The sequence below is a fragment of the Gorilla gorilla genome, chromosome 9, assembly GCF_029281585.2.
Source record: "Gorilla gorilla gorilla isolate KB3781 chromosome 9, NHGRI_mGorGor1-v2.1_pri, whole genome shotgun sequence".
Classification (NCBI taxonomy): Eukaryota; Metazoa; Chordata; class Mammalia; order Primates; family Hominidae; genus Gorilla; species Gorilla gorilla.
The window spans coordinates 79,037,581-79,065,526 of NC_073233.2; the positions used below are offsets into that span (position 1 = coordinate 79,037,581).

Below are 27,946 nucleotides of genomic sequence, written 5' to 3' on the forward strand. Positions count from 1 at the left end.
GGGCTTGACCTTGAGCTGGACGTGCAAACATCTCATGACCCCATCCAGAGGAGGGGTTGAGGTCTCTGTCATAACATGAGATAACAGGCTGGAAAGAGCCACAATTTCTGAGGTCAAAGGGTACTGGCGTGACTGTTAGGACCAGAGTCCCCATCCCATGTGCCCCTAGCCACTCCCTGCTCCCCGTCCAGAGCTCTCCAGCCTGCTCCGGCCCTGGGCACCTGCACGAGTTGGCCAGGGCTGCTATGGCAAAGTGCACAGACCAGGCAGCTGAAACCACAGAGACACGCTGTCCCACGCCCCCGGAGGCCAGGAGTCCCAGGTCCAGGCAGGGTGGGTTCCCTCTGCAGGCAGATTGTTCCAGGGCCCTCTCCTTCGCCTGGGCACTGCCATTTTCCCTGTGTCTCTATACAGCTGTCGTCTTCTAAGGACACCAGTCACAATGGATCAGGCCCCATCCTACTGGCCTCATTTAACTTGATTACCTCTTTAAAGACCCTCGCTCCAAATAAGGTCATGTTCTGAGTACTTGGGGTTAGAGCTTCAACCTGTGAATTTGCGGGGACACAGTTCAGCCCACAGCAGTGCCGCTGGCGGGAAGGGCTGGGTCAAGAGCAAGATCGTTCCCATTTTCCATGGAAATCAAGGCAGAGAGAGATCCCCAAGCCTTATTGACACCAAACACATCACCACCCACTCCAGGATGGGGTGGACAAGCAGGTATTCGGGTAACCCAGGGAAAGTTTTGTGTTCAAAGTGACCTGAAGCCACATCTGGGGATGCTGGTCTGTAGGTGGCTGTTCTGATGGGACCACAGTTACTCGCAGGGACAATTAAGCAGTGGGTGCCCGATGGAGTTGATGTCATGAAGAGACCCCAGCATCAGTGCCGGGCGTGACAGCTGAGACCTGGGGACCTGGGCGTGGGGGCTGCAGGAAGTCGGGGCAGGCTGCCACTGCCTCAGCCCCACTCTCTCTGTGGCCTCAAACCCCAACGCCACTCACCCGCACTTCTTTAAATCACCTCACCTTTGTGTCAACTGAGAATAAGCCACGAAACAGGATGTTAACAGCTGGATCCAAAGAGCAGGTGCCAATGGGAGAGGGGCAGGTCCAGACAGACACAGAGTACCAGTGACCAAGGAAGTGGATGCTAAGTGACACGCAGGTGTGAAGGGATTGATGAAATGGCCACATGTCTTCAGAGCCAACCTGCAAGTAATTAAAATGTCTAAAGATCGCAAAGAAACGCAAAAGAGAACCAGACCATTAAAGTGAGCTCCAAACTTCCTCGCAAAGTATACTTGACAGAATAATTCAGGCTTCCATAACTTGAGCAGGGGCTGGTGGACGGCAGGACCCAGCCCTGTGCAAATCACAGAAGACCTGCTACAGCTGCAGAGAGCAAGGACCATGAGGAAAAAGCAAATCCTGGGTCCCAGCGCTACACCCACCCCAGTCAAAGGTCAACTCCAGCTACTTAGACAGAAGGTCCAGTCTGCTTCCTTCGTGGGTTAATGGTTTACAATCCCAATAAGTCTGAGAACAGACATGAAGAAAGAAACCAAAGCCACCTGACGCGTGTTGTATGTAAAATCCAGAAATAGAGCTCACTTTTTACATAGGGCACCTATTTATATTTAGTATTAAAAAGTGCCTAACTGGCCAGGCGTGGTGGCTCACTCCTGTAATCCCAGCACTTTGGGAGGCTAACGCGGGAGGATCACAAGGTCAGGAGATCGAGACCATCCTGGCTAACACAGTGAAACCCTGTCTCTACTAAAAATACAAAAAATTAGCCGGGCGTGGTGGCGGGCGCCTGTAGTCCCAGCTACTCGGGAGGCTAAGGCAGGAGAATGGCGTGAACCCGGGAGGCGGATCTTGCAGTGAGCTGAGATCACGCCACTGCACTCCAGCCTGAGCGACAGAGCGAGACTCCGTCTCAAAAAAAAAAAAAAGTGCCTAACCAATTAATCTTGTCATCACAGCCAAAATATGCAGGTGAATGATTGATGGAGACATGAAATTTTATACTGAAAGCATAATTTTAAGAAAAGTGAAAACATTTCTTAGATGTTTCAGAAAATTTAGGATTCCTATTTTCAGTATATTGCAATTAATAAGGATTATTTACATACCCAAAACAGAGTTTTTGCATAGAATTTCAGGAATTCAGTTTGTAAATAAGATCACACTGTAATCAGAGGCCCACTCTTAAAGGATCATAAAATCAACTAGACATAAATAGAGAAATCCTTGCAAAATTAAATTTACAAACTTTAAAAAAAGTTTCTGAATGTATCACTCTAATAAATTAAAAGTTTAATGCTAAAATCACACATAACAAAAATACTCTTTTCTGAGGGGAAATCTTCCCTTGAGGAACAAGAAAGGACCTGGTGTTGGTACCTGCCTGCCATAGAGGAGAGTCAGTCATAAAAATAAATGTGATGGGCCGGGTGCAGTGGCTCACACCTGAAATCCCAGCACTTTGGGAGGGTGAGGCAGGAGGATGGCTTGGGCCTAGGAGTTCGGGACCAGCCTGAGCAACATAGCGAGACCCTGCCTCTACAAAAATATTTAAAAATTAGCCAAGCATGGTGGTGTGTGTCTGGGGTCACAGCTACTTGGGAGGCTGAGGCAGGAGGATTCCTTGAGCCCAGGAGTTTGAGTCTGCGGCTGCAGTGAGCCATGATCACACCACTGCACTCCAACCTGGGCAATAGAGCAAGACCCTGTCTCAAAAATAAATTAATATGTATGTGAATAAATGGATGGTTCTTAAATTCTAGCTACATGCTTTAATCTACCCAAGGCTCTCAACCCACCTCTGGTTTTTTGTTTTTTTCTTTTTCCCGAGACGGTGTCTTGCTCTGTTACCCAGGCTGGAATGCAGTGGCATGATCTTGGCTCACCGCAACCTCTGCCTCCCGGGCTGAAGCAATTCTCCCGCTTCAGCCTCCCAAGTAGCTCGGATTACAGGCGCATGCCACCACATCCAGCTAATTTTTGTATTTTTAGTAGAGACGGGGTTTCATCATGTTGGCCAGTCTGGTCTCAAATTCTGGGCCTCATGATCCACCCATCTCGGCCTCCCAAAGTGCTGGGATTACAGGTGCGAGCCACTGCACCTGGCCCTGCCTCTGGTTCTTTCTGCTAAAAAGGGAGAGAGACTAGCAAGGTCCTAGAAATGTCAAAGGCTCTCTGGCACGACAAACCAGGGGTCTCCCCGCACGCCCTCCCCTGCATGGCTCACAAAGACCCATCCTTGCCCGATACAGTGACTCACGCCTACAGTTGCAGCACTTTGGGAGGCCGAGGCAGGCAGATCACCTGAGGTCAGGAGTTTGAGACCAGCCTGGCTAACATGGTGAAATCCCATCTCTACTAAAGATACAAAAGTTAGCTGGGCATGGTGGCGGGCGCCTATAATCCCAGCTACTCAGGAGGCTGAGGCATGAGAATTGCTTGAACCTGGGAGGCAGAGGTTGCAGTGAGCCGAGATAGCGCCACTGCACTCCAGCCTTGGTGACAGAGTGAGACTCTGTCTCAAAAAAAAAAAAAACCCATCCCTGCTCTCAGCATTTATTGGATGAATGCCCTCACGTGCCTCGCTCTCTCCCTAAGGGCTTGAGACCTCACATGGAACAAAATCAACATAAATCTCTGCCCTGGGAGACCATCTGTTGCCCTGGGAGTCACAGCAGAACTGAAGGTAGAAGAACTTAGTTCCGTGACTCAGTGTGACCCAACGTGTTTGTATCCACGAAACCATTTCTTCATTTCCTTCCCCCCAGTGTCCGGCCTGAGCACATGGCTGGGCCCTCCCGGGTGGGGTGGAGGAGGGTGTGGGCAGGTTCCAAGATGCTACCACTCCAAGCACGTGCTACGGCCTCTGCCAACCTCAGCACACAACCCTGCTCAGGCCTGTCTCAAAAACAGATCAATAAATAAGCAAATAAGTGTGATGGCTCTTAAGTTCTAGCTCAGTTCTTTCATCTAGGGTTAGGCCTCCCTGGTGCCAGGCAAGCTGAGGCCGCCAACACCCTGCCCCATGAGGCCATCTTCTTCTCTGTCTCTCCATCTGGGCAAATCCCACCTGCTCCATCAGATGGTGAATCCTGGGGAGACGGACCCCATGGGTCTCAGATTTTAGATTTTGTCTGCATCTTCTGAAGAGAACCTGGCAGGCGTTTTATTTTATTTTTTTGAGACAGAGTCTCGCTCTGTCACCCAGGCTGGAGTGCGGTGGCGCAATCTTGGCTCACTGCAAGCTCTGCCTCCCAGGTTCACGCCATTCTCCTGCCTCAGCCTCCCAAGTAGCTGGGACTACACTGGCAGGCATTTTATAAAACACTGTTGATTAACTGAAAGGCCATTTCTGAGCCACATCGCTTACCCATGCTCAGCACCACGGAAAGGGCATTTAAAGCAAAGAGTCTTAATCACCAACCCCAGCCAGGGAAGAAGAGTCGGGCACCCTGGTCACAAACTGCAATGTCAGAGAAGTCCAAGTTCAAACACAGGGGCAGTCACTGCTAAGGATGGTGAAAGCGCAGCAGTTGCCGAAGCTTCACTCTCTGTGCCGTTTCCGGTCAGCTCCACACCCAGCCTTCAAGGACAGCGGCTTGAGTTTGCATTTTTGCCTTGTTTTTAATTAATTTTTTTTTTTTTTAGAGATGGGGTCTCACTATGTTGCCCAGGTTGGTCTCGAATTCTTGTGCTCAAGAGATCCTCTCGCCTCAGCCTTCCAAAATGCTGGGACTGCAGACATGAGCCACTGCACTCAGGCACTTTTGCCTTTGTATGTTATGAATGTTGTGGCTGGTGCTGGGGCCTCCTGCCTAGCATCTGTCCCAACAGGACAGTGACCCCAGTTAGGATCTCCCCCTGTGGGGAGTTTGGAGGGGCCGGCAGCTCTCGGGTTAAACAATCCCGTTCTCCCAGCCAGAGAACGGCTGAGGAAGGCTCATGCCATATGAGGAGAGGTCTCTAGAGGGGCCTCCAAGAAGGGTTTCTGCACCCTTGAGAAACAGCCCCACAGGAAACAGGCCTTCTCTTCCCCAGGGCCCTGTCAGGAACATCCCACTACGACACCGTGAGTCCACGAGCTGTGAGGGGTGAGACCACAGCTGACCCTGCAGACGCCGTCCCCCACCAACCCCCATCCATGGCTGACTCCACACCACACTGGGGATGGGCCGAGACCAGACTCCCTTCCACGTCAGTCCCACCGGGGTCCCCTCCCATCCAGCAGATGTCCTGGAGGTTCAAAATCCAGAAGACAGCAGTGAGCCTCTGAGGCAGACGTCTCGTGTCTATGGGCAAGTGAGGTTGCGAGGCGGCGGGGTCTTCAAAGGCAGAGTTGGTTCTGGATCCTGCACTGGTGGCCGTGGCTCATGGAGGCCTGAGCATCCCGTGGCAGGCTCCTTAGGCTGCAGCTTTGAGAGTTGCCTGTGATGCTCAGCCCAGCATCGATGGTCATGACCAGGCCCATTTCCTCTAATTCCATCCCGTTCTGCTCAGTCACCTGCCACCATGCCACAATGGACACGGGGCGGAGGCGTATTCAACGATGTGGCCCGGAGCCCACAGGTGAGGCACTCCAGGCCAGGGGGCATGAGGGACCCCCCAAGAAGGTCCAGAGACCAGAGACGGTCTCAGCAGTTACCAGTCACTTCCCTTACTCACAGGAACTGTAGGCCAGCATTCTCAGCTCTGCCACTTGCTGTGTGACTTTGAGAAAGTCACCAGACCTCTCTGAACCTTAGCCCCTCCAACTGCAAAATGGGAGCTTTACTTCCCACCTCACAAGGCAAATCCACAGAAGTCAGCCTCTGCAGATGTGAACAAGCCGCATATTAAAATAGAAGACTCAGCCACAAACTGTGTCACCACCTGGAGGCAGCCAGGGTTTGCTCCAGGCAAATGGGCAGGCAGGAGCCAGACCGAATGAAATGTGACCTGCCGTAAAGGCAATACCTGCAGCTACACGTGACCACTCAGTCAAAATGAAGGTTGCAGTCACGCCCCAGGAAGAGGCACTTCATGGATGGGAGGAAGACACAGCAGCAAGGTCGCCTTGGCTCTCAAAGCCTTCGCTGAAACGCGCACACTCCCCAAGCCGCAGCCCATGCAAAGCAGCTGCAGCCTCGAAGGGAGCATGCAGGAAAGATGTGACAAGCCGGCCACTGCCCCTAGGACCTGAGCCCAGTGGATGCCCTTGAAGCAGCTGGGTCGTCAGGAACCGTGGAAGGAAAGCTGGCCGCACGGACACCGCACCCTGCCATAGGGAATCCTAATCCCCTGTGCTGGAAAGACCGAGGAAAACCTTGGCCAGACGTGCAGACCCTGTAGCCGTGAGCTGCTGGGGACAGAGTCGGGGGTATTAAGGATTCAAGGAGACAGCAAAATGCCAGGCAGGAATCCCCTCTGGCAAAGAGAATGATGCTTCATTTCCAAATAGATTAATCTCTCAAAGGCAGACATGGTTTTGTCTTTTAGGGCATTTGTTTCCTTAGCAATTTTTTAGACAGATAAAATTCACATAACATAGAATTTACCACTTTAAAGTATTTAATGGTTTTTAGCCATGTTGTGTAACCATCACCACTATCTAATGTCAGGACATTCTCAGCACCCCACATGGAAACCCTAAACCCATTAGCAGCCACCTCCCAGCCTCTGGCAACTGCTAGTCTATTTTCTGCCTCTATGGATTTGACCATTCTGGACAATGCAGATAAATGGAGTCACATCACACGTGGCCTCTGCGTCTGGCTCCTTTCACCACACGTAATGTCCTCAAGGTGTATCTATGCAGTAGTCCTCATCCGTAATCCATTCCTTTTCAGGCCAAGTCACATCCCATCACATGGGTACACCACACTGTTTATTTATTACTCAGCTGACAGACATCTGACTGATTCCAGTTTTGGGCTATTATAAATAACGCTGCCATGAGCATGTACGTAAACATTTTCACTCGTACCTATGATTCCATTTCTCTTGGGGACACACCCAGGAGTGGAACTGCTGGCTCATGTGCTAACTCCACGTTTAACTTCACTCTACATTTGACTTCACTCTACATTTGACTTCACTCTACGTTTGACTTCACTCTACATTTAACATAACTCTACATTTAACTTCACTCTACATTTAACTTTTTTTAGGACTTGCCAGGCCGTCTTCCTCAGTGGCAGCCACGTGTTAACCAATACCATGGGTATGGCTCAGACAGTAATTCTCTTCCCACTGCTGTCATTTTGTCTTCAAGCCTTTATCTGCATGCTCAGTCAGGAGCTTCACACCATGGTCAGATGTGTTTGTCCTCAGTCACCAGACCACAGAGAGGTATCAAGTCTCAATTAATACACACACACACACACACTTCAGATCTTTATTTTAGTGACTGTCATATGGGGAAAACCCTACGTGTAAATAGAGGTATGTGCTCAAAGCTTCGTTCAGTGGTGCATTCAACCAATATTGGGCACCTGCAATGTGGCAGGGTCTGCCACGGGCCCCGAGGATGCATCAGTAAACAACATAAAGCCCCCACACCGACCTCCCCCGAGCCATCAAACAGACAGACACGACAGTGATGGTTTAAGACAATTAGCAGTGCCCAAAAATTCCTCCCAAGATGGAAAATTAATCTTCCAATTAGGCCATGAGGAGCTCCTGCAGATGACATGCATTCATCTCCCTCAACTGTTCCTTCTCCACAGCAACCACGTGCCCTCCCCCGTATTCCAACTTGACAAAGCGGTGGAAATCTGAGGCACTGCAAAGAGAGAGGCCTCGGCTACGAGAAGCACCTCTTGTCTCATGGATATATGGGATCCGTTGCGATCCCAAGGACAAGCACATCTTTCCACGCCTCAGGAGAGCTGTGCTGCCCACCGCTGCCCGCCTGGAGATTGCGCCGAGCTGGCGTGTGCCACAAAGGGTGATCACCACGCTGTGTCCACTGCACTCCAATGCCATGATGGTCGGGGCTGCTGCTGCTGCTACTCACTTGGCCACAGACGGCGGTCACTGACGGCGGTCACCTGCACAGCAGGGGCTCGTGAGTGAGGGTCCCTATGAGCCGGTTCTCTTTCAAGCCCAGACACCAGTGACCTCAGCTTTAAGATAAATCCAGTGACTATTCCCATTTTACAGATAAGAAAAGCAAGGCTGAGAAGTATAGGTCACAGGTTCACGGCCACAGAGTGGGTACAAAGCAGAGACTTGTCCACGCCCAGCACACAGACTCCGAGGGTAGTGGGGCTGGCTTTGAAGTCCAGAAGGAGCACGTTGTCTCCCACCAGGGGACGGGGGATGAATCTGTGGGAAGGAGGCAGGGACGAGGCACCTACTCCAGTTCCTCCAGTCGCCCTGACCCAAGGAACAAACCTGCCTCCCGGAACCTGCCCAGTGGCTTCTGTCAATGCCAAATTTCAAAGGCACAGCCATGAGCCCTCCAAATGGATTAGGGTCCCCTGTTCTACAGGATACCGACCAATTATTGTTATTTGTACAAGTCCTGGTTTACCTGATTCTTTTATTCTTCACAGCTGTGTGGAGGAGGGGTGTGCCCACATGGCTCACGGGTACACAGTAGGTGCTTAATCACTGTGTGCCAAGTGAATGAATGGCTGCTTGACGATGAGGGTGCAAGGTGCACAAACAACTCCCTGCCTTTAAGGCATCTGCATGGGCCTGGTGGACACACCCTTCTGCCGGGTGGCAGCCCAGATCAGGACCTCACCCCAGAGGCCACTGGTTCCCCAGCCCCATCCCCTCCTCATTCCTCCCCTCAGGGCCTAGACAGGTCATGGAACCACATCTCAGAATGTGCACAGAAGCACAAACGGCACACAACCAGCCACTCTCTGCAGCTCAGGTCCTTGTACCTTAAGAACAGCCTACCTGGTGGGTGGGCAGGTGACTGAACCCATTTCAAAGATCCATAGACTGAGGTCAAGGAGGTGAGGGTACTCCCAGCCCCTCGGTGAGACAAGGCAGAGCTAGGACCCAGGTCTTCCAACTCCATGCTCAACATCATACCCACATCTCAGGCTACCCCTCCTCAGGAGCTGGCTTCCAGGTGGCTCTGCCCAGGTGTCAAAAGGGGTCGATGTTGGCCAGAATGACCCACCAGGAAAGCAGCCAGCACACAGAGTCACTAAAGGTGACCTTTGGGAAGTCTCTGAGTCATAGGCCAGTCAGAGCACACCATGGACAATCCTCTTGTCCATGTGGGATTCCTGACCAGGTCCCACCCAAAGGGCACAGCAAGGCTGTCTCCATCCACCTGGCCGGCTCCACTGCCCGCTGTGCCAAAGTCACCTGCCCTGGTTAAGTCAATGAGCATGCAAGGGGCAACAATGAGCATGGCACTGACCCAGGGTCAAAGCCATGGGAAACTGCCTCGGAAAAAACGGAGCCAGATGCCACCAGGATAGTTGGCACTGGGGCTGGGTGACTTTGACCCTTTTTCTCTGTTTTCCAAATTTTCTGTGGAGCAGCAAAATAAGAAGTAAATTGAGATATGGAAAACACTGTGTGTCCACAGGACTGCACACACAGGCATGCTCATGGAGCAGGTGGCCCTGTGGGGTTCCAGTGATCTCAGGTACCACCTGCAAGGGTGGGTCAGCTTTTGGAATCAAGGGTCACACCAGAGTAATGACCATCTGTGAGGGGGAGGTGCAGGGTCTAGGGAGACGTGCCCCAATTGTCTGCTGGAGATGGTGAGGAGGCAGCGAACCTTTGCCAAGACCTTAGTGGTCAGCATTTACCAACAAGTCAATCTCCCACATGCCTAAGAGATAGGTGCTATGATAACCCCTATTTCAACAAGAAAACAATGAGATATAAGAAGTATCTAAATCAGAGAGCTAATAAATGGTCAAACCAAGATTTGATCCTGTGCAGCTTGGACCAGATGCCAGACATTTTAATACTGTAGTGCAATAAAGGGTTAACTCAGCAGGCCTGGGTTGTCCAAACCCCACACACTCCAAAGAAAGACTGGGTCCCCAGGACAATTGCTTGAACTGGGGAGGCAGAGGTTGCAGTGAGCCAAGATCGCGCCACTGCACTCCAGGCAACAGACCAAGACTCCATCTCAAAAGAAAAAAAAGAAAAGAAAGAAAGACGGGGTCCTTACCCAGCTCATGGAGATCCCCTCTGAGCCCTGGGAATATCCTGTGTGGTAAGAGTGCCTGAGTTCACCTGGGGCCTTGAGTGACATCAGATGGCCTGTGCTAACAACACGCGTTACAGTGGGGACCCCAGGCCACATGGTAGCAGCGTGACCTCTCAGGGGCCTGGGGACTAAGGCCAGTCATACCTGTGTGAAGAACCCCCAGGAAAAGCCCTGGCTCTGAGGCTCAGGAGCAGGGTGCAGGAGGCTGGACTCCTTGTGTGCTGTCACATATCTTTGGGGGGAAAAATCTACGTGCCGCCCCGGGAGAGAACACGGAAAGCGGGCGCCTGGTCTCTCCTGGACTCTGCCCCACATGCCTTTTGCCTTTGCTGATTCCACCCTTCGCTGTGATGAACCCTGCCTGTCGCTAAAACAGCTTCACTAAGGACTCTGTGAGTCCTTCTCATGAATCAGTGAACCTGGATGGGGGTGGCCTTGGGGAGCCCTGAACACAGCTGTCCTGTTCCGAGGAAAACTGCAGGCCAGGGGTGGGGAAACTGAGGTCTGGCTGGATTTACAAGAACATAAGTTACTTTTATAAAAGTCAAAGATGTAAATCCAAAAAAAAACCCATAAACTCCATGGAAATGATCTGGAAGGGGCGTGCTCACATGGTAACTGCGGCACCAAGCCCCCGGCTCAGGGCACGGGCAGAGGGCCCCTGCTGGGCTGATGGTGCGGCTTGGTAGAAGTGTCCCATGGGGAGGTAACAGGACCCAGCGCACCTCCCATCTGCGCTGCCTCTGTAAAGTGAGCCTGTGCCAGGAAGGGACCCCATGGACACATTCTCGGGTGACAGGCTCCGACGGGAAGAGGCACCACAGGGTGCCGCTTGCTCACCTCCTCTCCCCTGGGTGAAGGCTGCGGCAAGGGACTCCCAAGGCAGGTGCACTTCACCCTGACACCTGGACGCCTGTACCCTGCCAGCCACGCCCTTGCACTTTAGGGGAAGATAGGGTTTCTGAGAACAGGGTCCCCTCGAGGTTTCAGCTGGGGCCACTGTCTCCTTCCAAGACAGCCCCAGTCTAACCCTGACCAGAGACACAGAAAACAAGACCAAGAATGCACTCATTCTGGGACTGCTAAGTGATGAGGGCCACCCTGGAGCCACGCCGGACAAGTCCTGGGAAGGCGGCAGGAGGCAGGGGTTCGGAGCACTCCACCTCCCCAATGGCCCATCCACAGGATGCTGACCACAGCCGGGCAGGGAAGGGACGCCTGGTCCCAGGTAGGAGGGTCCCTCTGCAGATGGAGATGAGGGAGGCAGGGGACAGCTAGCTCAGGTGATGTCAGCCTTGGGTGATGTCAGTCTGGCCTCCCTCCTCCCTCCCTCACCTGCCCTCTCTCCTCTTCCCCATGAAGGCAGCCCCAGCAGGGTGCCCCAGTTAACACCAGAGGCAGGAAGGCCCCAAGTGCCCAGGGAGTCTCAGCCCTGGATTCCGTAGCACCCTTGTGTAATGAGCTACTCAGACCCAAGTTCCCGTGGCCTTTGCAGCCAGAGGCCTGACCACAGAAGTACCCCAGGCCACGGCCTCTCAGCACAGGCCCATCCTGCGGGGTAGCCCCTTTTCTCACAGTCACCACCCCTCATCCAGCCCACATTCTTCCTAGCTTTGGGTCATCTGGAAATCTGGTGGTCATGCCTCTCTCTGGTCAGAGGGTACTGACCAGCACCACCCTGACCCTCAATCAGTGGCAAATCCAGCAGTGTCCTGTGGCTCTGCCTCGTGCCCCTGCTGGGCGCTCCTGCGAGAACCTTCACCCTCCAGCTCCTGCCTGTGCCCCTCTTGCTGGGCTCCAGTAGAGGCTGCACAACCCCTCAGGAGGCAGTGCCAGGAGACCCACGTGCCAGGATGGAGAGTCCCCTTCAGCCTCCTTCCCCAGTCCCTCTAGCTGTTTGTTAGCATTCAACTTTGGGAAGTCCGAGTTGGCCACCCAGAGATTTCCAAGATGTCAGGGAAGCACCACACTTCCAAATTTTACCAGGAGGAAAGTTCCAGAGAGGGGTAGGTCTGCTAATGCTCCCTCCCCAACACCTACCAAGGCACTCCTAATGTGCATCTGGGCATGTTGGGTCAGGCGTGTTATTTATCCACTTGTCGGTGGCAGGGGGGTGGCAGAGTCCGCAGGGTCACTGTGGGAAGATGGCCAAGGATGGTCTCTTGGGGCCATGTCAAGAGTCGTTTCTGGATGGCTGCTGAGATCTGGGAGAAAGGAAAGGCCCCTCAGCCCTGTGTCCCCCCAGGGCTGCAGCAGGTGAAACGGGGCTGGGGACCTCTGGGGAGAAAAGCTCCAATCAGGGCTGAGCTCTCATCGGCCCCATCCCCATCCAGAGAGGAGCCAGGTCCAATTTCTCTCCGTGTGCCCCGCGCCAGCCTGCATGGAACCCTTCACGTTTCCTAAAGTGGCTACTCCACGAACACAAGGGGAAAGAATACGCGAACGCACTCTGCAAAGTACACATCTGCCCGTGCTGATGGAAGAAGAAGGATGCTAGTGCAAAGTCTTCTGTTTCTGAATTCCCTCCCATTGCTTCCCTCTCCGGACAGGCACACACACAGGGGACTCCAGGAAGGGCTGGAACAACGCCTGCACATGATCAACAGCATCCGCACACCCGGATCTCCTCTGTGCGTTTAGTTAACTATTCCTTAGAGGTTACATCGTGACTGTTAAACAGCTGTTGGAAGCCAACTCTTCCCTCTGAAAACATCCAGGCAGAATTAACACTGGAATGCAGATCTGCAACTGCCACTCAGTGTCAGGAAGCACAGGAGCGTAAATATTTAGAGAAAGCCGGGAGCCAGCAGCGCCGCACCCCCGCCAGCCTATATCCAGACAGACAGAGAGATCGCACTATTCTCATATCCACAGTTACAGAACCACAGCAAAATTACAGCGCTCATGCCCCCATACCTCCAAAAGACTAGCTTGCTACCTCAGTAAACAGTTGATAATTTGTAATATAATAAAAACGTCAAGGCTGGGTACAGTGGCTCATGTCTGTACCCCCAACATTTTGCAAGGCCGAGGCAGGAGGGTCACTCGAGGCCAGGCATTTGAGACCACCTGGGCAACATAGCAAGACGCGGCAACTACAAAAAATAAAAGTAAAAAAACTAGATGGACATGGTGGCACATACCTGTAGTCCCAGCTACTGAGGAGGTTGAGGTGGGAGGCTTGCTTGAGGCCAGGAATTTGAAACCACCCTGGGCAACACAGCAAGACCCTGGTCTCTACAAAAAGTCAAAGTAAAAAAAAGATTAGCCAGGCATGGTGGTGCATGCCTGTAGTCCCAGCTCCTCAAGAAGGCGGGGAGTGAGGATCGCTTGAGCCCAGGAGGTCGAGGGTGCAGCAAGCTATGACTGGGCCACTTTACTCCAGCCTGGGTGACAGAGTGAGGCCCTGCCTCAAAATAAAAAAAAGAAAAGAAAAGAAAAGAAAAGAAAAGAAAAGAAAAGAAAAGAAAAGAAAAGAAAAGAAAATCATGGAAGGAAAGAAAAAAAAAATAGGAACATTTGGATTCAACCAACACTTTAAAATTCCTTTTTTTTGGAGACAGAGTCTTACTCTGTCAACCAGGCTGGAGTGCAATGGTGCAATCTCGGCTCACTACAACCTCTGCCTCCGGGGTTCAAGTGATTCTCTGGCCTCAGCCTCCCAAATAGCTGGGATTATAGGCTTCCGCTACCACACCCAGCTAATTTTTGTATTTTTAGTAGAGACAGGGTTTCACGATGTTGGCCAGGCTGATCTTGAACTCCTGACCTCAGGTGATCCGTGCGCCTTGGCCTCCCAAAGTGCTGGGATTACAGGCGTGAGACATCGTGCCCGGCCCATTTTAAATTTTATTTCTAATAGTCTCAGATAGGCCAAGCCTCCTACATTAGGTTTGTTTGCTTGTTGTGGTGAATTCTCTCTGATTTTTCCCTTCTTCTTTCCAAGAAAAGGGGAAATTAGCAAGTTTCTAATCTATTTTCAGTGCTTTGCTGAGATGCAGGTAAAGTTTAACCAAGAAGCAAAAACAAATCGACAGAGCAGGACAGCACTGACGCCAGGGCCAGCTGCCCCGTGTGACCCCGTCTCTCTCCCTCAGCCAGGTCTTCCAGTCCTCGCTTCCAGAATCTAAACAGCTCTAACTAGTCCTCAGTGTGACACCGTCACTGGAGGCTGACCCTGCACCAGGCCTCTCTGGAAGGTGGCACACTCAGGGTCACTCTTGCCTCTCCAGGCTGGAGAGCGAAATGCCGAGAAAAGAATTCCTCTGTGTTCCTGCCTGCTTCCCAGGCAGGCTTACCTAAATTTCAACAAATTCCACTGCAAAAAAAAAAAGAAAGATTGGCGTCCAAGAGGTATACTGGGTTTGGCAGTCTGAGGGCTCCCAAGAAAAGCTTTTAAGGGCCTTAAGACACCTAAAACCCACACATGAAGAAAACCACAGCTGCCCTGAACATCCAACTAGTCCAGCGTCCCTGTACTTAAACCCGAGGAGGGGCACAGAAAGCCATGCAGTGGTGTTCCCAGGGGCCCCACTGTGCACCCAGTGTGGCAGGAGGGTGCCCTGGAGGGGCATGAGCTGGAAGTGGGCATCGCTGGTTGAGTGGGATGTGCCAGGGCAGGGAGAAGCTGTCCTGGGAAGGAGGGCAGCCCCAGCAGAAGTGTCAGGGGAGATAGGGAAGTGCGGGGGAGAAGGGACATGCACCAAAGCCCAGTATGTGCAGAAGGCTCCAAGGATGGACTGGGTGAGGCTATGGAACAAGGGGAGAAAGAATCTCAACCCCATAAACCCTAGCCCGATGCTGCTTTCCAAATCTCGGATAGCTCCAGGGGACGTTACATTGCCAGGACAGGGCTGTGCACCCAAGTGTTCCTCCCCACCCTCCCTTCCCGAGTCCTAGGCAGGTGCTGTGGACATTACAGGTGGGTATAAAACAACCCTGCCTCAAGGGAGCTCCCAGGATAGAGTGGCTGGCATAGCAAGGGAGACCAACGGGCAGTCTCTGGGATACGAAACACTGGCTTGGAATCCTGATTCCGATTCCCCTAGGTGTGATCCTTGGTGAGTTACTGAATCTCCAGCCTCAGTTTCCTTATCTGTCCAAGGCAGGTTGGAGGCTTAACAAGAGAGTCTAGGAAGACTGGACTTTTTATTGAGACAGAAGTGCTCAATAAATCGCATCAAAGGCACGCACACACACACACTCTCTGACTTAGAGCAGAGGTTGCTAAACTCTGGGAGATCACAGGCCAGGAAACAGAAGAAAAAGAAATTTCATGATCCTGTTGGGATGACCAACATTATATGTCTCCAGGAAAAGGTGTCTGCAGAAGTGAGATGCACCGTCAGCCACTGTTCCTCACCAGAGAGGACACTCGGCCCCAATGTCAGGGGAAAGGTCAGAGCAGAATAAAGCCCAGTCCTCTGAGTCTAAGCCACTGTGCTTCAAAAGCAGAACGTCCCTCTCAGGCCCTGGCTCTCCTCATCTCACCACAGATGGAAGGAGCTGGTCAGGAACCAGCCAGGTTGAATCACGAAGCAGGAGGCTCCTCCAGCCCCATCCCCAGGCCAGGATAAATGTCGCTCTGGGTGAGGACTTGAGGAAAACCACAGGGCCTTGCAAGGTCTGTCATGATTGTTCTCATCAAGAAATCCCCTTCACAATTTGTAGTGAGTGGGCCACTCCCGACGCAGGCCAATCAGACACACCCTCCCACGCCCTGCCTCAAGAAAACCCACGTGCAGGGCTGACCCAGGAGGGAGCTTCGGTTCGCAGGAGCCCAGCCAAGCAGGTGTGGAGGGGGTCAGGCTTCCCTGTCCAGGGACACACCTGGGTGCTCCCCTTTGCATAGGTCGTGCCTCCTCTCAGAATCAGGAACAGCATGGTGCCCCCTCCCACCAGCACACACATGGTCATACCCAGACCCAGCTCCTCACTCTTGACTCAGTGAACTTCTGGGAGAGCTGCAAAGCCAGGCAGCAGCCATCCCTTGTGGCAGAACACACAGCAGACAGGAACCCTGTGTTGGTGTCAATGTGCTGGGTGCTCCTGCAGGAGACCCTCCGTACTGTGTGTCCCTGGACTACCAAACAGCGCATCTGCTCTGGAGGTGAGGGTCTTCGTCCCATCCCATCAACAGAGCACCTGCCGTGAGCTGCCTAGAGAGATATACTGGGGGGTCTCTGCCAGACTAGATCCCAGGGGCCTGCCTGGCGCCCCGTGGGGGCTCTCTGGGACAGCAGGACGTGTCCATTCTTCACAAGACTCATCAGATGCCTGGCGCCCGGTGGGGTATCTCTGGGAGTGGCAATAAACCACCGAGGATTCGACACAGGATGTGGGTTGTGGGCTGAGGCATCCATTCTTCACAAGACTCATCAGATGCTCAAACGAGTCCGTGACCCCAAAACGTGAAGAACAGAAGCTTTCGATCATCTGAAAGGGAACTTCCGAAGGCAGCCTCAGTCCCAAGGGGTCTCCAAGGGCTGCAAAACCATCCCCAGTATTTAGTGGTGCATACCTGGTCTCAGCCCTTGCCACCTGGTCCTCTTCATTGGAAATCCACAGGTGTATATATATATATATATTTTAATTTATTTATTTATTTATTTATTTATTTTTTGAAACAGAGTCTCTCTCTGTCGCCCAGGCTGGAGTGCAATAGTGTGATCTTGGCTCACTGCAAGCTCTGCCTCCCAGGTTCATGCCATTCTCCTGCCTCAGCCTCCCGAGTAGCTGGGACTACAGAAGCCCGCCACCACGCCCGGCTAATTTTTTTTGTATTTTTAGTAGAGACGGGGTTTCACTGTGTTAGCCAGGATGGTCTCGATCTCCTGATCTTGCGATCCGCCCGCCTCGGCCTCCCAAAGTGCTGGGATTACAGGTGTGAGCCACCATGCCCAGCCCAGATACATATTTATATTCATGTAATGTGCTTTTGTTTCTGTTCACACTCATCTCACTTCTTCTCTACCGGCAGACTGTTCCACAAGTGTCACGAAATCCACTGCAGCTGGAGACCAGATCACTCCATCCACCCACTTCCCTCCACTTGACCTGGGGCTCAGTGGATACTGAGAGACCCAGGCGTCTGCTGAAGGAACTGGGGACAGAGAGCACCATTGTCCTAAATAAAACACACTCCACACCTGGACAGCACTCTCCCTGCTCCAAGAATGAGCCCAGAAGCCTCAGGACTGAAGAGAAAAACATCTTGGGGGCAGTGAAGAGAGTGTGATGCAGCGCCGGCACTCCCCTCGTCCTCACGGATTTGGGGAAACACAACAGGTCCAAGACAGACGCATGAGGAGAGGGCAGGGGTGTATTCCAGTTCAGTCCATCTGCACCGCTGACAGGATCCTGCCATTTGACCCCTCAGGGTCCTGTTTCAGGGGGGTCCCCCAGGGCTGCTGCAGCCCTAATTGCTCCCCTTACCAAGTTCATGATGACAGCTCCCTGAGATACCCACAGGCCCCGTGGCTACTCTATATTCCCTGGGACCCAACCCTGGATTCAGTCCAGCACACTGAGTCCTATTGGTCAATTTCCTTTTTTTTTTTTTTTTTTTGGAAAAAAACATTGAGATTTTAAAATTTACACATCATCGAATTCACTCATTTAAAGCATGTAACTCAGTGCTCCCAGCATTTTGGGAGGCCGAGGAGGTCAGATCGCTTAAGCTCAGGTGTTCAAGACCAGCCCAGGCAACATGGAGAAACCCCGTCTCTACAAAAACATAAAAATTAGCCAGGCATGGTAGTGTGTGCCTGTAATCCCAGCTACCTGGGGGGCTGAGGCGAGAGAATCACTTCAGCTAGGGAGGTCAAAGCTGCAGTGAGCCACGGTTGTGCCACTGCCCTCCAGCCTGGGCAACAAAGCAAGATCCTGTCTCAAAAAAAATAAATAAATACAATAAATAAAATGTATAATTCAGTGGGTTTTAGTGAGTTCACAGAGTAGGGTATCTATCACCACAATCCATTTTTGAGCATTTGCAAAAAAAAAAAAAAAAAAATTAACCTGTATCCCTTAGCCATCACTCCTCAAGCTCCCCCATCCTCTCCCTCAGTCTCTCCCCAATCACTAATTATTTTCTCTCTATATAACTTGGCCACTTTGAGGCATTTCATATAAATGGAATCACATGATGTATGGTGAGTCAATTCTCTTTCATTCTTTTTTTCACTTCTTTTGAGAAAAGCTTTGTGGTTGTCCAGATCTCCTCTGTGCATGGTTCTTCAAGTTGCATGCCTGAATCACTTCAAAATATGAGATGGGAACACACTGGAACGACTCTGGCTTAACGTCCACCTCAAAGCCTATTCACTGTGTCTTCAGCTTTCACTGAGGTCAAAGATATTTGAAACCATTTTGTTTTTTGCAAAACCCCACCTGCAAACACCGTGTCACATGAAAAAATTCTTCCTAGATGAGAGCACCAAGAAAAGTCTGCTTTCCAAATGAACTGATATTAGACAAAAGAATTCTGTTATTCCATCTTTCTCTTCTTGCCCTGGCTGCCAGGAAGCTCAGAGATTAAAAACCAGATGTAACTGTACAAATGCTCTCTTATGCTACAGTTAGTTGGGTCTTAGAGACTCCTCATGCTTCAAGCAGAGTTTTACCAGCGTGGCATGCAGCAGACTCATTTGGGAAATCAGCTAAAAAGACAGATTCCTACTGAATCTGATATCCTATAGATAAGGTCTTAAAATCTGCAATTTAAATAACATGCCTAAAAATGTTCTCAGACCTGGCTTTAAAGCCAAAGCAAAATGTCACAGCCCTTTTCCTAGGACTTAAAAGACATTCTGGGGAAAACAGCCTCGTTCCTCCTCTTGTATCATCTTCGTCCTCACCCAGTGAGCATCCATGTGCATCATGTGGCTGTTTCCAGGGGCTGCAGTGAACAGAGCAAACGTGCCCATTCCACGAGAAAGGGCTGTCATTGCTCTAAGATGATGAGACCATCTTTGGCCAAGATGGAAGGATTTATAGAAATGAGCATGCTGAACACAATCCTGTTCCCTGGATGCATAAACTCAATCCAAGTCCTCAAAGGGTTCCAGCAGTTTCCATGAATCCACTTCCTCAACGTCAAACACCAGAGCTTTGCAAAGCTTTAGGACGTTCTTGCCACCAGGAATCCCTGCTCTGGTAGGAGAGGTTTCTTTCCCCATTTCCCTCACTGGGTAACCAGGTCGGAACAGCAGATGGAGGCACAGGGAGAGGAGCAGGGACCCCACGCGGAGGCACAGGGAGAGGAGCAGGGACCCCAGGTGGAGGCACAGGGAGAGGAGCAGGGACCCCAGGCGGAGGCACAGGGAGAGGAGCAGGGACCCCAGGGGGAGGCACAGGGAGAGGAGCAGGGACCCCAGGGGGAGGCAAAGGGAGAGGAGCAGGAACCGAAAGACACTGTGCCCATTTCTACAGCGCTGCAGGGTGCAGGACTGCTGCTGCCACCCAGGTAAGTCCAGGGGGCTTAAGGGCTGAGGTTCTTTACAGAGAACAAGCAAAGCTGGAAAAGGAGAATCTTCCCGGGACAGCAGGGACTCCTAGCAGCTGAGGGGCCAGGCACAGGGAGGCTCTCGCAACAGAGGCAGATATTTCCCACACGGCCAGCAGCCTGCACAGCTGTGCCTGCCAACAACTGTCTGGTATTTTGTGAGGACGCCAAGATTCCCGTACTCTTTCATCCCTCTATTCTGGAAAACACAGTTTGCTCCAACCTTTCACTATCCTAAATAGTGCCAAGTTGGACATCTTTATGATCACAGTTTCACTTTACTCTTCCCTCTGGATAAATCCCCAGGGGCAAGGTTTTTAACTCAAAGTCCATTTTCCGGTAAAACAGAGGTTCAAACACCACACAGAGGAGAGCGCAGACTCTGTCCTCTGTGCTATGGAATTGTTTTTAATCACTGCACGAGCCATGTGGGGCATTAGACTTAAATAGCATTGTTGAACTCTGAGGGTCTCCTTCTGATGTTCCCCACACTCGGAAACTAACTCCCTGTGGGAAAAGGTGGTGGCCACACCTGAGCACTGGGCTGATCTTCCTTCTACAAACATGTCATCTCCCTCTCTGGCTCTTGCCAGCCTGCTGCCTCCATCCACACAGAGGAACGGCCTTTCTGATAAGCAAACTGGACTAATCATGTCTTCTATTTTCTGTCTTAGGACGTTTTGACATCTAGGGGAGCCTCGCAGACACTGGGAGAGACCGCCCCTTCCAGAGCTGGCTAGTTCCCAAAGACAGTAAGTGGCTTCCTTGGGCCACTTACCATGCACTCGCATGCACAAGCCAACCACCCCTTTTTCAACTCCTGTTCACCCAGCCAATATGAACCACCCCTGCCCTAACGCGCCCCAGGACCAGGTGCCAGGCAAGCAAAGACCTCCCCTACAGCCCCAGGCCTGCTGCAGTAACTCACCCAGCCTGGCCCTGCCTCTCTCACAGAAACCCCCAGAAAGGCTCTGGCCTCAGTTTCCTCCCACCTCCTGCCTCCTGACCAAACCCTGGGGCTTCCCCTGTGGCCCCAGGGCTCATGCCCCCTGCTCTTGGGAAATGTAAGCCATAAAACCTTCTTTTGGGAAATCTTTTTGTCCTCACTCAGCCACCTCCATCAGTTAAAATCCTGCAGCACAAATGAGACAGACGCAGCAAGGAAGACAGTTTCCACGCAGGTGAGGAACCTCGTGCTGGCTCCCCTCTGGACCCCCCAGCAACAAACCAGGGCTCCCCAGGCCCTAGAGGGACACCCTCCCTTCTTTTCCACCCACAGCCGAAACACACACAGCTGGGACTTCTTTCTTCTGTAGCCAAAAGACATCGTGATTTAGCGCCATCAGCTTTGCTTGAGAAAACAACCTTCCCTAACCACACGTTTCCGAAGAAGTGTCATCTCTGCTCAGCCTGCTAGGTTGGGAGACTAAAATGTGAAGATGGGTCTGGCTCAGGGTCCCACTGCTGTCTCAGCAAGTCTGGCCAGAAGCTAACTGGAGTCAGGCCAAGGAGGCATCACTGTCAGACCCTTGGCCCACCCAAGTGCCCACCCACACATCTGTCACGTGCCACCCCGGGGCTGCCCTGTCCTCCGGGGTGGGGTATCGCGCAGTTCTGATTGGGACCCATGTAGCTGTCCTCTCGTGCAATTGCTAAGAAGGTGAAGTGAGGTCACTAAAGGCCATTCTAGACCAGCAGGTGCTCGATGGGAGGCCTGGGGGTGGCCACAGCCTTTCCTTCTGGTCTCCAGGTATTGAAGGCCACCAAGCATCCCGCCTTCCATACATCCTCCTCGCGGCAGGGAGGGAGAACAGAATAGGGCTGCGTGGCGGTTTCCTCCTGGATCCCACATACACAGAGGAGCTGGCTGTGCTGCAGGTACATGGGGCTTTCCCTTCAGCGGACAGCTCCCTCCACCAGCCATCCTCCCACAGCCCACACGCTCACACCATCAGGCAGGAATGCCCCGATGTGCGATGTCCTTCATCAAAACCCCTCGTGATAGTGCAGCTTAATGCCATCCGAGTGCTGGAAAGAACCACAGGCCCCAGCTCTCACCCTGGAGCCGCAGCAGGGCCCACGCTCTCTCTGAGCCTCGGTGTCCACCACAGTCTCATCAGGGGCAGCACCAAGTAACATCTGGTCCCCCTGCCCCCTGCGTCTGTACTTTTGAGGCCTCCCTGGCTCCCCTCACCCTGTCTGAACACGCCACTCTGTCATCTCAAGGCTTTGTGTCTCCCATGAAGCCTTCAGCAGGTTCTGCCCTGGTCACCCCTGGCTGCCCATCAGCAGGGCTCAGGTCCCAGAGGCACCGAGGGAGCTTCAGACGGTGCCTCCTGCCAAGACAGGCCCCCTGAGCGAACGTGAGGTCAGGCCTGAAAAGAAAGCAAGGAAGGCCTGCTGAGGATGTACCTCCTTTCCCAGGCAGGCACCTGCAGAAGGCCACAGCCCCAACTGTTCCCCGAGGAGGTGTCCCCACATAGCCATCCGTAGCACAGTGGCTCCCACTCAGGGCCCTGCTAATGTCCTCAGACATCCATCTACACCTCTCTCCCTGCACACACTGCAGGCGTGCCAGCTCAGGAGCTCAAACCTCTGCAAACACGATTATTTAGCAAAACCCAGACATGACACCCCAGAAGCGGCACCCCCACTCTGTAGTCAGACCACAACCTTTTTAGGGACAAGGAGCGGAGTCAGGCTCCCGCAGCACCTACCACCACCTTGGGCACATTGCTGATGCTCAAATCAAATCTTTCGAACCACAATGAGACAGCGCCTCCCCCACCCTCCAGGATGAAGATAACCAAGAAGAGAGACGGGAACAGAAGGAGGCAAGGGAGTGGAGCAAGTGGAGCCCTCATCCGACGCTGGAGAGGAGGGCGCAGCCGCTCTGGAACACGGTTTGTCCCTCCTCCACTGAGGGACACATGACTCCACACGGCCCAGCAGCTCCACTCCTAGGAATCTACCCGAGAGAAACAAAATCGCGTCCACACAAAAGCCTGTACAAGAATGTCCAAGTGTGTAAAAGCCAAAAAGCGGGAACAACCCAAATGTCCAGCATGTGATAAACATAATATTGGATTAAAAAGATGCTGTATCATATGGTGCAGTATCACTCAGCCTTTAAAAGGAAGGAATCACTGAATCATGCTAAACGTGGGCAAGCCTTGAAAACATGATGAGTGAGAAGATGGACACAAAGGTCACGTATTATACGATTCCATTTATATGAACTGTCCCAGATGGGCAAATCCGTAGAGATGAAATGGAGATTTGCGGTGGCCAGGGCCAGAGGTGATTGGTTAGAGGGATTCAGGAGGAGGGAGTGACTGCTAATGGTATAGGTTTTGGGGGGGAATATAAAAAAAGATTACTCTTCACAAATGTTAATATTGATTTTGGTGATGACTGCGCCACTCTGAAAATACAGCCACATGCTGCTGTCAACATTTCAGTCCAGGAGGGACTGTGTATGTGATGGCGGTCCCATAAGATTGCAATGGAGCTGAAAACTTTTTATCACCAAGTGAGGTCACAGCCACAGGGACGTCGTAGCTCAATGCATTCCTCACGCGTCTGTGATGCTGCTGGCCTAAACAGACCTCCTGCACTGCCAATCTAATTAAAGTCTAGCACATACAATTTTGTAGGTACATAGTACTCAATAATAAGAAAAAACTGTTACTGGTTTATGCATTTACTGTATTTTTTAGAGTATATGCCTTCTATTTATTAAAAAATAAAGAGGCTGGGTGCAGTGGCTCACGCCTGCAATCCCAGCACTTTGGGAGGCTGAGATGGGAGGATCAGCTGAGGTCAGGAGTTTGAGACCAGTCTGGCCAACATGGTGAAACCCCGTCTCTACCAAAAATACAAAATTAGCCAGGCATGGTGGTGCATGCCTCTAAGTCCCAGCTACTTGGGAGGCTGAGGCAGAAGAATCGCTTGAACCCGGGAGTTAGAAGTTGCAGTGAGTCAAGATCGTGCCATTGCACTCCAGCCTGGGTGACAAGAGCAAAACTCCATCTCAAAATAAAATAAGAGAGTAAACTAGGGGCCAGGTGCAGTGGCTCATGCCTGTAATCCCAGCACTTCGGGATGCCAAGGCAGGTGGATCACTTGAGGTGAGGAGTTTGAGACCAGCCTGGCCAACATGGAGAAACCCCACCTCTACTAATAAATACAAAAATTAATTGGGCACGGTGGCACGCCTGTAATCCCAGCTACCTGGGAGGCTGAGGCTGAGAATCACATGATCCCTGGAAGTGGAGGCTGCAGTGAGCCGATATCATGCCACTGCACTCCAGCCTGGGCAACAGAGCAAGACTCCGTCTCAAAAAAAAAAAGTAAACTGTAAAACAGCCTCAGGCAGGTCTTTCAGATGTTCTAGAGGAAGGCACTGTAATCACAGGAGATGCCAGCTCCACGCATGTTACTGCCCCTGAAGACCTTCCAGTGGGACGAGATGCAGAGGTGAAAGCCAATGGTATTGATGATCCTGACCCTGCGTAGGCCGAGGCTAACGTGTGGATTTGTGTCTTAGTTTTTAACAAAAAAAATTAAAAAGTAAAAAATTCTTTGAATAGAAAAAGGCTTATGGATAAGGATATATGGAAACAAAATGTTTGTATAGCTGACAATGTGTGTTTTAAGCTAAGTATTACTGCAAAAGAGTCAAGAGGTTTTTTGTTTGTTTGTTTTTTGAGACAGAGTCTCGCTCTGTCGCCCAGGCTGGAGTGCAGCGGCGCGTTCTTGGCTCACTGCCAGCTCTGCCTCCTGGGTTCACACCATTATCCTGCCTCAGCCTCCTGAATAGCTGGGACTACAGGCACCCGCCACCACGCCCGGCTAATTTTTTGTATTTTTAGAAGAAACAGGGTTTCACCGTGTTAGCCAGGATGGTCTCGATCTCCTTACCTTGTGATCCACCTGCCTCGGCCTTCCAAAGCGCTGGGATTACAGGCATGAGCCACCATGCCCGGCCAAGAGGTATTTTTTTTAAAAAATTAAAAGTTTATAAAATAAAAAAGTTACAGTAAGCTAAAGTCAATTTATTATTGAAGAAATTCTTTTAATTTTCTTTTTTTTTTTTTTTGAGATGGAGTTTTGCTCTTCTTGCCCACGCTGGAGTGCAATGGTGCAACCTTGCCTCACTGCAACCTGCGCCTCCCAGGTTCAAGCGATTCTCCTGCCTCAGCCTCCAAGTAGCTGGGACTACAGGTATGTGCCACCACGCCCAGCTAATTTTGTATGTTTTGTAGAGACGGGGTTTCTCCTTGTTGGTCAGGCTGGTCTCAAACTCCCGACATCAGGTGATCCACCCACCTCAGCCTCCCAAAGTGCTGGAATTACAGGTGTGAGCCCCCGGGACCGGGCTGTTCTATTTTTAAATTGAATCTGTGGTGCCCAGGGATGAGCAGCGTGAGGGCAGGGTCTGGAACCTTCATCACTACCTTCTCACCACCCAGCTGTCCCCATCAGCACAGAACACCTACACACCCAATCTCCATCAACTCCAAGGTCTCTCGATGGGAAAGACTCACGTGAAAGTCCAATGACCCCTGAACCAGACACAAGTTGCAGTGGCAGCATAAACAGCACTGGGCGTAACTAACTGGGAAGGAAGCCCCAGACTTACTGTCCTGCCACTCAACCCGGCCTCGTTCTTCCAGCACTGCTGGAGACTGTGCCTGAATGCCTCCCTCTTCTGCAGCCCCCCAGCAGGAAGGAGTCCCAAGCAGCCTTCTCTGTAGGGCACCCAGAGAGAGTGGCATCTGTGCACCCCACAGGTGGTCAGCATCCTACACAGACATCGCAGAAGAATGTAACGGAGCTTACCCAAGGCTCTGTGGGCAAGCTTCAGACCACGAGGACACCATCACGTGCGATGTCCCACATACCAGGATTTAGAGAAGCCAGATGAGGAGAGAGCATTTCTCAGAATCACATCAGAGAAAAGTGGCATGGTTCTAGCTAATGCGCTGAGATCATTTAGAACAAGGCCCACAAAATTTTCTGTAAAAGTCCAGCTGGTAACTACTCTCAACTCTGCAGAGCATGCAGTCTGTCACAACGATTCAACTCTGCCACACACAACGTGGAAAAAGATGAGCACGGCTGGGTGCCAATAAAACTTTATTCACAAAAGAGAACCCAGATTGTCAGGAAATATCACAAATTACACATCTGGCCAGGGATTAGCATCTAGCATATATCAAGAACTCATACAATCCAACAACTCAAAAATAGGCAAAGAACTTGAATAGACATTTTTCTGAAGATATTCAAATAACCAATAAGCTCATAAAAACATGCTCCACATCACTAATCAATAGGAAAATGCAAACCAAAACCACAATGAAATACCACATCAACACCCCCTAGAATGGCTATTTTAAAAAACAAAAACAAAAAAAACAAACAGGCCAGGTGTGGTGGCTCACACCTGTAATCCCAGCCCTTTGGGAGGCTGAGGTGGGCAGATCAGCTGAGGTCACCAGTTCAATATTAGCCTGGGCAACATGGTAAAATCCTGTCTCTAATAAACAAATAAAATAAAATAATTAGCCAGGCATGGTGGTGGGTGCCTGTAATCTCAGCTACTCGGGAGGCTGAGGCAGGAGAATCACTTGAGCCCAGGAGGCAGAGGTTGCAGTGAGCTGAGATCACACCATTGCACTACAGCCTGGACAACAGAGCGAGACTCCATCTCAAAAAATAATTAAATTAAATTAAAAATTTACAAAAACAAAAACAGGCCAGGTGTGGTGGCTCACACCTGTAATTCTAGCACTTGGGGAAGCTGAGGTGGGTGAATTGCTTGAGCTCAGGAGTTCAAGACCAGCCTGGACAACATAGTGAGACCCCCCCACCTGTCTCTACAAAAAAATTAAAAAATTAGCCAGGCATGATGGCACATGCCTGTGGTCCCAACTACTCAGGAGGCCAAGATGGAAAGGAGGATTGCTTGGGCCTGGGAGGCCAACGCTGCAGTAAGCCTTATTGTGCCACTGCAATCCAGCCTGGGTGACAGAGTGAGACCCAGTCTCAAAACAGAAACAAACAAACAAAAAAAAACAAAATACAAGTGTTGGCAAGGATGTGGGAAATTGGAACCCTTGAGCCTTGCTGGTGGGAATGTAAAATAGTATAACTGCTGTGGAAAACAGTACGGCAGTTTCTCCAAAAACTAAACATAAAAAACCATATGAACCTGCCATTCCATTTCTGGGGGTAGGTATATGCCTGAAAGAACGGGTGGATATCTTGAGGAGATACATCCGCACACCTATGTTCACAGAACACTATTCACAACAGCCAAAAGGTTGGAGCAACCCAGTGTCCATCACTGGATGAACGCATAAACATTCACAGAAGGAGTATTTCTTAGGCTTAAAAAGAAATGAAGTTCCAATACATGCTACAATGTGGATGACCCTGGAGGACATTACGTTAAGTGAAAGAAGTCAGGCACAAAATCTCACATGACCCCACTCCCATGAGGTTCCTAGAGTGGGGAAATCCATGGAGACAGAAAGTTGAATAGGGGTTGTCAGGGGCTGGGGAAGAGGAATGGGGAGGGAGGGTTCAATGCGGACAGAGTTTCAGTTTGGGAAGATGAAAAAGTTCTGGAGACGGTTGGTGGCGATGGTTGCACAGCCACATAAATGTGCTTAATGCCGCTGAACGGCACACTTTAAAAATGGTGAAGATGGGCCAGGCACGCCTATAATCCCAGCACTTTGGGAGGCTGAGGCAGGTGGATCACTTGAGGTCAGGAGTTCAAGACCAGCCTGGCCAACATGGTGAAACCCTGTCTCTACTAAAAATACAAAAATTAGCCGGGCTTGGTGGCAGGCGCCTGTAGTCCCAGCTACACAGGAGGCTGAGGCAGGAGAATCGCTTGAGCCCGGGAGGCGGAGGTTACAGTGAGCCGAGATCATGCCACTGCACTCCAGCCTGGGCAACACAGCGAGCGAGACTCCATCTCAAAAAAAAAAAAAGATGAAGATGGTAAATTCTGTATTATGTGTATCTTGCTAAGACTTTAAAAATAAAAACAAAATTTCATTTACAAAAACAAGCAATGAGCAGGATCGGACCCTCACACCACAGTCTGCCACAAGGCAGTGGGTGCCCAGCAGGAGACGGTGGCCGGAGCGCAGGTGCAGATGACAGGGTCCTCACCCCAGTCCTGCCCTGGCAAATGCCGCTTGATCCCCTGTTTCCCCACCC

At 51.4% G+C, this 27,946-nt stretch overlaps 1 protein-coding gene across 2 annotated transcripts in view; it reads right to left on the reverse strand.

The window, feature by feature from the left end:
• Positions 1-27,946, reverse strand: part of SHANK2 (SH3 and multiple ankyrin repeat domains 2) — a 691,655-nt gene that overhangs the window by 632,547 nt on the left and 31,162 nt on the right. For both annotated transcript variants that reach the window (XM_055356048.2, XM_055356047.2), the window contains exon 3: positions 1,029-1,211. In XM_055356048.2, coding sequence (XP_055212023.1) covers positions 1,029-1,196 — 168 coding nt within the window. In that variant the 5' untranslated portion in view covers positions 1,197-1,211. The remainder of the gene's footprint in view (positions 1-1,028; positions 1,212-27,946) is intronic.